The sequence below is a fragment of the Tupaia chinensis genome, unplaced genomic scaffold, assembly GCF_000334495.1.
Source record: "Tupaia chinensis unplaced genomic scaffold, TupChi_1.0 Scaffold000489_1, whole genome shotgun sequence".
NCBI classification, from domain to species: domain Eukaryota; kingdom Metazoa; phylum Chordata; class Mammalia; order Scandentia; family Tupaiidae; genus Tupaia; species Tupaia belangeri.
In genome coordinates, this window is record NW_006160001.1 from 1,680,045 (window position 1) to 1,692,860 (window position 12,816).

At 35.6% G+C, this 12,816-nt stretch overlaps 1 protein-coding gene across 5 annotated transcripts in view; it reads left to right on the forward strand.

Annotated features, from left to right (window-relative positions):
• Nucleotides 1-9,103, forward strand: part of RICTOR (RPTOR independent companion of MTOR complex 2) — an 88,092-nt gene extending 78,989 nt beyond the window's left edge. For 4 of the 5 annotated variants that reach the window (XM_006156301.3, XM_014590831.2, XM_006156302.3 and 1 more), the window contains 4 exons: nt 2,435-2,590; nt 3,147-3,270; nt 4,694-4,832; nt 4,964-9,103. In XM_006156301.3, coding sequence (XP_006156363.1) covers nt 2,435-2,590; nt 3,147-3,270; nt 4,694-4,832; nt 4,964-5,038 — 494 coding nt within the window. In that variant the 3' untranslated portion in view covers nt 5,039-9,103. The remainder of the gene's footprint in view (nt 1-2,434; nt 2,591-3,146; nt 3,271-4,693; nt 4,833-4,963) is intronic. The other variant, XM_027774873.1, reaches the window with a different exon arrangement.
• Nucleotides 9,104-12,816: the final 3,713 nt, after the last annotated feature.

Below are 12,816 nucleotides of genomic sequence, written 5' to 3' on the forward strand. Positions count from 1 at the left end.
GTGTTTCACAGAGAAAAACTCTATGTATTGGGTCGTCAGAAAAGTCACAATGCATCCTTACATCATGAAAAACATTAAAATAAAAATTAAAAAAAAAAAAAAGAAAAATACATCATGACTTTTCTGATGACCCGCTAGTAAGAAGAGCCTTCTGTTCTTGCACTTAAGATGCTGTTTTACATCTCTAGATGAGATGAACTGTTTTTGAATCTCAGTTATTTAAAGGAATAAAACAACTTTTTTTTTTTTTTTGGGAGTTTTTTTGCTATAGGGCTTGTGAGCTCGCAAGAAAGACAAAGAGACAGAAAGGGAGAAATCACCCCCAGGGGGGATGGCCACACTGCAGTCCCTTCTTCTCCATTCTCCTCTCAGTATCTTGGGCACACATGCACATGCACCCAGCATGAGTTTAAGCCACCGGGTCCGGGACTTGAGCCGTGGTTGACTACATGGGAGTCCTGTCACATAGCCATTACGCCATCTGCTGGTCCCAAAACAACTTTTTAAAAATGAAAATGAATGACATTTTCAGATAAAGATTGTTATTCCAGCAGGTTTGGAATGTTAGAATTTGCTATTGGTTGAGGGTGAGAACGAAATAAAGTAGCTCTTCAGAAACATGCAAATTGAGGAAAGTGTACATTTCATTTTTTTTAAAGAATTATTTCTTTAACTTTATTATTTTTAAAAATTTACTATTGGTCATGTGCACTCATGAGAGAGAGAGAAAGTAAACTCCTAGGTCTGGGATTCAAACTAATTAGCCAAATGGTAGTCAGTTCAGTGCTTCAACCACCACGCCACCGATTGGCCCCAAGTGTACCTTTCTAATTATTATTTGTGCAGGAATATTTTGCTGTTACTCTCTGGATAGCTCAGCAAATGAGTCTAAAAACATATTCTTCTCTAATCTTATTATTTCAGCATTACTTTGGAAAGCTATAAGTCATTGGGAAACTCATGAGGTATTTTTCTATACAAAAATGTCTGTTTTTAATTACACCTTTAGTTCTCGGCCTCTTCCAGTAGTTTTATTTTTTAAATCAATGTATAACTTAAATAGTGTGTTTCACTTTTAAGTGTCTGATGAGACATATTTTCCTTGATAACCAAAATTTTAAAGCTATGTTATATTTATACAGTTTCTCTTCCAAGAAACTGAAGAATATTTGTGTTGAGTATTATGTATAAATAGCAATCATATGAAGTACCTGGAGGTGAGATGATGCAGTATTTCTGTTCTTCAGAAACTGGATAGAGTTAAGTGTTGATACTGGTTAAATGTCCTGGCCTTTTAAAAATATAACTTGTTTCCTCAGAATAGATGCTGCAGAGAAAAGTACATCTGTTTCTTCTAGCTGAGTATGTGCCTAGGAAAATTATAAATCACAGAAGCATTTGAATAACACTAACATGTTTGGTTGACTTCAAAATCTCATCCAGCAATGCCTGAGTGTAGTACACTAAAATTAATTCTAATAAACTGAACTTAAAATAAGCTAGAAAAATATGATTCTACATTATAGGTACTTAGTAAAATAGGGGATAAAAGCAATTCATAGAAAAACACATATACATAGTATAATACCACCAGCATACCAAAGAGAAAAAAAATTGAAATGGCAAAAGATGGGAAATAAATATATTTAGGTAGGAGGGATGAAAGGAGGAATAGATAACAAGGTCTGTATACAGCTTTCTAATTTAGTTCTCTTTGTAGCTCTTTCTTTATTCATGAATTCCTCTTCCACAGTTAGCCCTCCAGAATTGGAACATGTTGCATTGTTGCTGAAATGTACTGTGTAGCTAGGTGTCTATATTAAACAGGTGTAGACTTTTTTTTCTTGTCATTTTCCCTTAAATGATACTGTGTAATCGCTATTTACATAGCATTTATACTGTAGGGGACTTCAAGTCATTTGTGAAAAAGTGGAAGTAAGTACAGTTTTGGTGCAAAAAATTTTGAAATCCATTCAGTTTTTTTATGATACCCATTTTTCATGAGTGAGTTGAAGAACCTTGTATTACTATAAGTAATCTAGAAATTATTTAAAGTATTTGGAAAGATGTATGTAGGTTATATGTAAGTGCTGTGCCTTTTTATATAAAGGGAGTTGAGTATCCATGGATTTGATATCCAGAGTGTACAGTCCCCCATAGATACTAAGAGATTACTTGCGTATCTTTATTTGGATTTTTAGAATACTCATACATTCCTTTATTATTTGTTACTTAGGAATCTAGTCTTCTTTATGAATATTTTTTAGAACTTAACAGAGTTTACCATCTATTTCAGCAGTCCAAATTCATTTTGAAAATGTTTATCATAGAGTAATTGTTGAAAACTGGAATTATCTCTCACAGTAAGCTGTACAGGCACAGGAATTAAGCCATTATTGGTGTTTTAATTGAAATAATGATTTTTTTTCTTCAGACCTTCAAGACATTCCGTATTCTGATTGGTGTGAGCAGACTATCCATAATCCCTTAGAAGTGGTTCCCTCTAAGTTTTCAGGGATTTCTGGATGCAGTGATGGTGTATCTCAAGAAGGGTCAGCTAGCAGCACCAAAAGCACAGAATTGTTACTAGGTAAATTCTCAGATTCTGTTGCAAGCATTACTATTATCTTTTGTAGTTTTGCTATAGGGTGTTTGCCCTCGCCAGAGAGAGAGAAAGTTGAATGGTCTTGGTGTTCTTTTCTGCATTTTGGCCATGCATGCACATGTGCCCAGTGTGTTTTTCAAGCCTCGGGGTCTAGGACTCAAACCATGTAATCAGCCATGTGAGATCTAGCTGCCTTAACCACCATACCACTGTCTAGCCTAGGTCCAAGCATTATTAATACAACTATATATGACTTTGTTTTATTAGTTGTTTTTCATACTATGGCAGATAGATTTATGTGAAGTCATTTAGCAGACACTTAAATATCATTCCTGTATCAGGCACTGACATGTACCCTTTGAGCTGCCTGCTTTATTAGAGAGAGTTTTGTTCCCAAAGTGATCAGCAGGTCATACAGAGTTGATCTCAGATTTAGATCTTTAAGTACATGAAGTTTGAAAATAAATTCCACGAGTTATAATCGTTTTATGTTGTGATACATATATAATATTTAACCTTATACTGAAATCTTCTTTTTCAGGTGTTAAAACTATTCCAGATGATACACCAATGTGCCGAATACTCCTTCGCAAAGAAGTTCTAAGATTAGTCATTAATTTGAGTAGTTCAGTTTCAACTAAATGTCATGAAACTGGACTTTTAACGTGAGTAAGCTATGTGTATGAATATTCTTCTTTTGAAACTGAGAAAAGATATTTGAACTACTTTAAAATTTAGACTAACTAACTTATACCAGTAATTCTAAACTGGATTGTGTATCTGTGAGGCTAGATTTTCTTTATATGCTTCAAACAGAACAATACCTGGCAACAGAACAAATGCAAAAGTAGGTGTGGTTTTCTAGTTGTCTTCTATTAAGTCAGACTCTTAGACCTACAGAAGTAAAAAATGGTGCTGCTCTTACCATTTTTTTTTTAGTTTTGGAAAATAGTTATTTTTCATTAAAATATGTGTTACTTCTGTTAAATTATAATGGGTTTCAGTTTTTAATAAATATCTTGAAATGTTCCCACGTAGTCGACTGCGGTTCGTGTCCCGGACCCGGTGGCTTAAAACTCACGCCGGGCATGTGTGCGTGCGTGCCCAAGATCCCGAGAGGAGAATGGAGGAGAAGGGATTGCGGCATGACCATCCCCCCTGGGGGGTGATTTCTCGCTTTCTGTCTCTATGTCTCTCTCCGTCTGTCTGGCGAGCGCACGCGCCCTACAGTGAAAATCTCTCAAAAAAAAAAAAGTCAGAAAATCCTGAGACTAAAAAGTTTGAGAAAAGTGAGCTTACATCAGACAAGTGATTTTTTTGGTTTTATTATTTTTCTATGTTCTCTTAATAAAAGTTACAGAATTTTTATTGTTCTTCTAAATTACATCAGTAAAAAGAAAATTTAGTCTGAATCTTTAGCATCTTTATTCGTACTATGTATTGATTGATTGATTGCTACAGGGCATGTGCACTCACCAGAGAGAGATGGGGGGGGAGGATGAGAAATCACCCCCCAAGGGGGATGGCTTCGCTGCAATTACTTCTCTTCCAGTCTCCTCTAGGGCTTTTGGGCACACACACACAGGTGATTTTCTGCCTAAAGGGTCTGGGACTCAAACCATGTTGTTGGCCATGTTGGATCCGGAGCCTTACCCTCCACACCACCTGCTGGCCCTATTTATACTCTTTAATGAAGTGGTTCACAAAAGAAGTGTACCTCCAAGTCTCCCATAAGCCTTTTCAAAATGATGGTGGAAGTACCAGGGTCCCACTGCAGACCTTTTGACCCTAGGAATGGGGAGTTAACCTGTGTATCTTCTGCCCACTCACAGCTGATTGAGAGGTGCTATCCTGGTTAAAAGCCATTGTATGAAGTTTCAGAAGCCAGTCAAGGGTATTAATAAGTTCACTTCAATCTAATTTTGAAAACTATTTTAAAACTTAATTTTGAAAATATTTGAGTCATCCTAGGCTCATAAGTAAATTTTGCAATTTCTCCTTGCAAAGTGCTTTTTTAAAAGAAGCCTTCAGGTTTTGATAATCTTAAAGAAAGTAGACTAGAGTCTTTTTTTTTTCCTTCCATTTTAGAATTAAGGAGAAGTATCCTCAAACGTTTGATGACATATGCCTTTACTCTGAGGTTTCCCATTTGCTGTCCCACTGCACATTTAGACTTCCATGTCGGAGGTTCATACAAGAATTATTTCAAGATGTACAGTTTTTACAAGTAAGTAGAATTTGTACTTCTGAAATTTGTCTTCCTAGAGTAACACTGAAGTAGATTAAAAGAGAGATGATATCTATGTTAAATGCTATTTTGTTAAATAAGTTAGTAATGATTCCCCACTTCTTTCCTAGATGCCTGAAGAAGCAGAGGCTGTATTGGCAACACCACCAAAGCAACCTATAGTTGATACTTCTGCTGAATCCTGACCTCATATTTATGATGTATATATATATATATACTATATATATTCATATTTGTGGATTTCCTAAAAGCCTCAGAAAATACTGACCGACTGGGCAGCAGAGACAGGAGTATCTTCTGTACACTGTTCCAGGAATTACTGGTACACGAACAGTTGGAACTGCTGACTTCCCTAACCAAAACAACTTCCTCTCTCTTCTGTTGAACCCTTTGAGGGGGTTCATAATTTCATTACCACAGTTTTAAGAGTTTTAGTTACCATTGTATGCAAGAGCCAAGCACTGAATTACCTACATAGGTTTTCTATTTTTTCATTTTAAAAGCATAATGACAGTGGAACAATGATAGGATATACAGAAGCACCCTTCACATAGTTGTTTCTGAAATCTTTTTTTAGGGTAAATATAAAGATGCCTTGTTTGTTAACTAATTCATGGAAACCAGGAATCAGTGTCTCTGAGGCTGCATCCTGTTACTACAATGGGGTGTGCTATAACTGCTGGTATTAGAGGAAGAACTTCAGCCCTTCCACATTTTTTTTAATGTTTGTAACACTACTTCAGAGGTTTATAACCTCAGAGTGAAAGAAGAGCCTCAACAACACAGGACTTATAAGTTATTTTTATGTTATTAGATTGCATAAAGATTCTTGTTTGTTTTTCATCTCTTCAGTTTTGTTGCAATGTGTTATTATAGACTATTTGAACCAATTAAGGTTTTTCACTACAGTTCCTGATTAAAATCAGAAAATTATTTTATATTTCAATTGAAAATATGAACATTTACAGAATACATTTTTATTTTCAGTGGACTTCCTTTTTCATTAACTTCCCATATCATCATTTTAAACAGGGACTTGAATAAGCACTATTACTTTAGATCCAAAGTGAAGGAAAGCATTAAATAAATAACCCTTTGGATCTCCTGAGAAAAAGATAAGTTTGTCTATAATTTACACATTCCATGGGGAAAGAAGAGCCATATTTCCTTTTAAAAGTCATTAATGAAACTTGCTATCAAGTTTAAAAATTGTAGTGAAAAGCCTTAAGTACCAAATTTAAAGCAGCAGTAATTTAATTTTTATATCAGTGTTCTTGTTTTGCACAAACTAAATGCAGTGATAGGTGAGTTTATGCGTATAGTAATTGCCTTTATCACATTTGTGAAGTTAGGTTGATGAGGGCAAGGTTTGTTTGTTTATATCTAAAGATATTTGGAAATCTTTACAGGAATTTAAAATATATGCAAATTTGTATATAAAAATAGCATGGCCATCATCATTAGACTGCTTGTAAATGAAAGAATTATCTTTTTGGAAATCTATCTCTCTATATATATAAATAGAAAAAAAATCCAGCTGGACTGATTAGGACCCTTTTTAATTCAGTTGTGTATACCATTTTTACAGTTGCACATCAGCTTTGACACAGAGCACATTGGTTGATATTTACCATGTTTCAGATCCTTTTTGTAATGGGCTTGTTCTTTGAGATCTCTGTAAAGAACCCTGTGAACTAGAAAACATAACTCACAGAGATTCTTTCTTTCTATTTTCCTTTTTTCTTTTTTTTTCCCTCCCAATTTCCAGGCACTGAAAGTTCCAGTTGGGATGAAGCATTTCATCTCACTTCATAACACCTCTTTGACTGCACTTCAGCAAATTGTTCTTATGTGCACTGTGTAGCAACTTATAACAAAGCAGATAAGGGCTGTAAGCTGCTGCTTATGTTAAAAAGTGGTTCTTCAGATTTTATCTCATAAAATCCAATTGAAGATAAAGCAAATATTTTTAAAAATTTGTATCACTGAACCCAAGTGTTTATTTACGTGTCTACAGTACTTCTAAGGAACATTGCCTGTCATCTTGATCTTTGGTCTTGGATAACTAAACTGCCTTTCCAGAGTACCAAATGTCCGAGATAACTAGACCAAATAGTGGTTTAAAACTCCAAAGGAAGTAATGTAGTACTCTTGTTCATAATGGGATTAACATGTTTTAGACATTCATTTTAAACACTACCTCAGTTAATGTAGAATATAAAAATCTGTGGTTTAATCCCTGAAAAATCGACAGTTCATTTGTGTCACACACAGCATTCCCTATCCTTGTACCCACCCTGGCCATCCATCCTGAAGTTAAGGTTTAGTTACTATTAACCTGCACAGACTTTTTTGACCGTTAGTTTGAAAGACATATATGTATACATCATCATAACTGCCTATAGCACTTACTTTGGGGAGACACTCAGAGCTTTGTGGCTATCAGTATACTAAGAAAAAAAATGTAATTAAATCAATTGTGCTATTTGGTTTATCCCTGGTTTCACTGACAGGTCTAATATGTTTTCTTTGAGTACTTGTTTGTATAAAAGTAGACTTCAATGATGAAAAATATATGCAGTGCCAAGTGATTAACTTAGATGTTTAAAAATATTAAATTATAGCAGAAAAGGTTAGGAGTGGTGTCAGTGATAATAGAAATAATTGAGAAAACCATCTGTAAGTAATAGATATAACCGGACTAGAATACCAAAATAATGTCAATATGGTAGATTTTCAAGATTTTAGAATTAATCTTAGTCCATATAAATTTGTACTATTGGTAATTATTGAATAATTTGGAGGAATTTGGGCAGTTGTACTGGTTGTAAACTGTGAATTTCTAATTGTAAAGTGAATTGTCATTTCTAATTGAATTTTTTTTCAAGAACAGATTTCAGCTTCACATACTAAGTAAATACTGATAAATAAGGAAATTAGAAATCTAGTATTTGTAATTAAAAATGGTCTAAAATTTCTTATACTTTATTTCCTGTTTATGCTAAGGTAGATGAGGGGGAGGAGAAGCCTCTTCTTCCTAATTACTAAAATTTTTCTAATAAAGATTAGTAACATAAGGATTCTCTGTAAGACAGTGACATTAAAAGAGGCTTTGGGAAATATATACATTATTATTATAACGTAATAATGTGTACAGGTCCTTTTGAAATGGTGGCTTTAATAATTTTTAGCTCTTTTATCTAGAGCTTGAGATCATTAAAGCTGAGTTTTTCAGGGCATGTCAACAATGACAAAGTGTTCAACAGTGAGATGTCAATGTTAGATTTGTCTACTGCTATTTATATAAAGTTTTATTTCATTCCATTCAGAGGATGCCTTTTATCCCTACATTAAAGCACAGATCATTAAGCAATAAAAACCAAACTGTCTTGTCATTCAAATTGTAACTGCAATTATTTTTGCATGGTAAGAGTGAGGTGCTAATTTTGTGTGAAATAAACTTTGTAAACTACTTTGGGAAATATTCTTTGAACGTAAGGTTCCCCTCTGCCTTTTAGTCAATGCTTCCAGTTTTGTCTCAGATTCACAATCCTTTAAAACATGGGAAAAGAGAAAAGGTAGAATTATCGGAGATTTTTCTGAGACGAGCTGTTTGGAATAAACATTTCAGATTTTCCCAAAGTAAGTTGGGAAAGGTCTCCATTGTCTCTGCATTTACGAAATACATGGTTTCCATCTTAATTTCAAGAGTGTCACTACAGTGAGAGTTTCATTAAAAAGCATATCGTGAAATTAATAGCAGTCCTAATTAAAGAACTTTGGAATCTGTGAGAATCTTTCTATGAGCATTCATTTTTTTCCCCCCTTTTGGTTCTAGGTTCCCAGGCTGTTTTTCATTCTTAGGTTTATATGACTCACAGAATGTGGAATTTTTCCCCTCCTTTGGAGTATTTCTGTAATGTTGGTGGATAGCTATGCCACAGAGCATGCATAAATTGCACATTTTGTTTGACTTTCTTTGTAAAATATTTAATTTGAAAAATATAATTTATGCCAAAAAAGCATATCTTACAAGTTTGCCACTTAACTAGGTTGATTTAGCACAAAAAATGCAAAGTCTCGGGGTGGAGAGGGGGAGTGAAAAAAATTTTATAGATATTATTGAAAACGTTCCATTACTAGTCTGTCAGAAACCCTAAAGCTGCATTGTGAAACGAATTGTAAATTACTTTTTTAAAAGTGGTAAGAGATTGTGAAAAAAAATCTCAGATTTAATGCTCTCTAACCACATGATTTTCTTCTGTTTTTATTTGGTAATACGCTGCTACATATTTGGAGGTTCTGGTGTTTGTAGGTCACTGAGCAGACATTGAAATCTGATTTATATTGTATAACTGTAACATAGAAAGAAAAAGTATTTATATATTTTCCGTAAGACTATTTCATTGAGTTGTGTATAATTTAAATAAGATTTGTCCCCAAATGGTTTTGCTCACCTTGATTTTTTTTTTTTGTTGTGGTTTTCTTGTTTTTGTATAATGTGTACAGTTTATGTCAAGGGCATTAAGAGCCTCCTGAAGCATAATCTTATCAAAGGGATACATTGTTAATAAAATGTACTTAAAATTCTTAAACTTGTGTTGTTTTATTTGAAAACTTAAAACAGTGCTCATGTGGCCTTGATTTGAATTATGAATACTAATGCTGACACATGTGACTCCTGGAAAAAGGGACTTTTGTTGCCACAGATAGGGGCTAGTACAGTGACATGTAGAACAGCTATTCCAGATATTTTTAAGTAACTATTAACACTTTAATGCTCTTTTTAATTTATTCAAATATCTTTACAGTTTTTCAATTTGCATATCGTTATTATAAAGTGTTTGGAAAGCAGATCTGTCATTAGATAAGACAACCCTGAATTCTTTTAGGAAATAATGTACAGTTTAAGCAATGAAGATATGATGATGGTGACTTTGGTAGGTATTTAATTTCTCATGGATAAACTGGCCTGATCAGGTAAGCTAATCTATAGCTATGTAGTGGCAGAAGAAAATACCACAAGGGAAATGACCAATTCTAGACAATAAAACTTAGTGTCAGAACTAAAACAGACAATAATCTGTTGTACTTGATAAAGTAGAGTAAAATAAATATCTCACTTTTTTTTTCTTTTGGAGAGAGATTTTTGCTATAGAATGTGTGTGCTTGCTGGAGAGACAGAGACAGACACAAAAAGAGAAACCCCCCAGGGGGATGGCCATACTGCACTTGCTTCTCCTTTGTTCTCCTCTTGGGATTTTGGGCATGCATGCACACACACCCAGCGTGTTTCAAGCCACCAGGTCTGGGACTCGAACCATGGTTGTCTATGTGGGAGTCCAGCAATGTAACCATTATGCCATCTGCCAGTCCCATAAATGTCTCACTTTAAGAAACATTTCTTTTGGATAATTTGGCTATCAAGCACATTTCTATATGTCATTTTTCCATTGCCACCTTTATATGTTGTTAAAAATAGTTGCCCCCCCCAAAAAAATTAAGTATACTTAATATTATCGTGCAGCTGATCTTTGAAAAAAAAAATGTTAACTTTTAAAAGGTTCTTTCATTTTAGCATATAAAAATACTCAAAATTAGGACCTATGGTGGCATAACAGCATGACCTTTGTGATGTAGAACTCACAGGGAAGGTCCTGAGGTTGTGTCCAGAGGTTTCCCATATAAGCAGGGCAGGTGTGTGCCCGTAGGCCAGGCTGACCGGGGTGGACTGTGACATAAAGAGTCTGTTGGAGGTGGCTTTCTCTTTAGCTTTTTCACTCTTGTGGAAGAAATAAACTTTGGAAAAAAAAGAAAAAAAGAAAAAAAAACCTAGCAAGTGAATCAATACTGATTTCAGAGAAGGAACTAAAACGTACTACAACTTTTTTTAAAGAATTATTTAATTTTATTTGTCGTCATTATTTTAACTTGCTATAGGGTACATATGCTCACTGGAGAGAGTAAGTGAGAGAGAGAGAGCGCACGCACATGAGAAAGCAAACCACCAGTTCTGGGTCTCTAACCACAGTCAGAGATGTGAGAGTCCAGCACCTTCACCACCATACCACCTGCTGGCCCCTGCTTTGGTTTTTTTGTTTGTTTTGGGAGAGGTTTTTGCTGTAGGGTGTGTGCTCGCTAGAAAGAGACAGAAAGCGAGAAACCACCACCACCACCACCACCACCACCCCCCGGGGGGGCATGGCCATGCTGCAATTTCTTCTCCTCCATTCTCCTCTTGGGATCTTGGGCATGCACGCACATGCACCCATTGTGAGTTTAAGCCACGGGTCCAGGACTCGAACTGTGGTCAACTACAAGGGAGTCCAAAATGTAGCCATTACGCCATTTGCCAGTCTCCCTGCTTTGTTTTTTTAATGTTTGTTTCAGGGACTAAGACAACTACATGATTAGCCCTTTAAGTTGAATATTTTCAGCTATTATGTTGTAGACATTATTTTAACTAATTCTGAAAACCTATCTTTTCTCTCCCAAGAGTTTGAAAGTTCTATGTTATGCAAAATATTCAGTATGTCTTATAAATTCTTTTGCAATGAAAGCCCGCTTATCTATCAACAGAGCTCTTAGAAGAAATACAAGATAAGTCTAATTCAAGTTGGTTTTCTTGACAAGTACACATTGCAGTAGATAGTCAGCTTGGCTGTCATTATTTAGTATGGGTTAAGTGTTAGAATGTCAGCAAGCATTTTCAGCAGGTCTGTGTCTCTGAAAAGGTCCTCGTTGCCAATCTGAATCATCAAGGCACCTTGCATGCAGCTTAGGCTTGCTATACAGGTCATTAATGCCAATGCTGTCCACTACTGAAATACCCTGCAGCTGAGGAATTACTACTAGTTCGGTTTTAGTTGCAAATTTTTTTTTTTGGAGAGGTTTTTGCTATAGGGCATGTGCGCTCACCGGAAAGACAGAGAAAGCGAGAAATCACCCCCCCCCCAGGGGGGATGGCCACACCGCAATCCCTTCTCCATTCTCCTGTTGGGATCTTGGGTACGCACACACAGGCACTCGGTGTGAGTTTAAGTCACTGGGTTCAGGACTCGAACCGCAGTCGACTACGTGGGAGTTCAGTGACATAGTCATTATGCTAACTGCTGGTCCCTAGGTGCAACTTTTTGAAATGAACTACAGCTATGTTAGAAAAAGAGGAACTCATTTAGACAACCTCAAGTATTGCACATGAAATATGATACATACTAAGTAAGGAGGGGAGTGAGTGGAGTATGGCTGGGTTTGCGACAGCCATGAGTGGTGGTGGTACACAAGTGTTCATTCAACTTTGTGTGTGTAATTGAAGTTCTCCATAATGCTTTTTTATTGTTGTTTAATAGAGACTTTTGCTCTAAGGTGTGTATGCTTGCCAAAGAGACAGAAAGCTAGAAATCACCCTCCAAGGGGGATGGCCACACTGCGCTCCCTTCTCCATTCTCTTTGGAATTTTGGGCATGCACGCAACATGCACCAGGTGTGAGTTTTAAGCCACCAGGTCTGAGATTCAAACTATGGTTGATTACATGGGAGTCCAGTGATGTAACCATTATGCCATCTGCTGGTCCCCATAATGTATTTTTTTAATTCTCATATTTCTAATACATGAACATGAATTTCGAAGTTTGAATATTTCTTAAAGCAATGTTAAGATGGCATATAGTATTGAAAGCTAAGGTTTTAAATACTTATGTGGTCATTATGAACTTTGCAGAGGAATGCTTATAGCCACAAGTACAGGACATACATAGCAAAATTGTAGACACAAAATTATGTACCTATCATTTCCTGTTACACTTCATTTGATTTAGGTCAGTGATTCTGAGTTTAGTGTGTGACTAAATGGGAACTGATGGAAAGTACAGAATCTAGTTCTTGTGTGTCAGAGATTCTGAGTTTTGGCACAATACTCAGGCATTGGAATTGACACTTTTAGTAAGTTAGGAGGTGGTTCAGC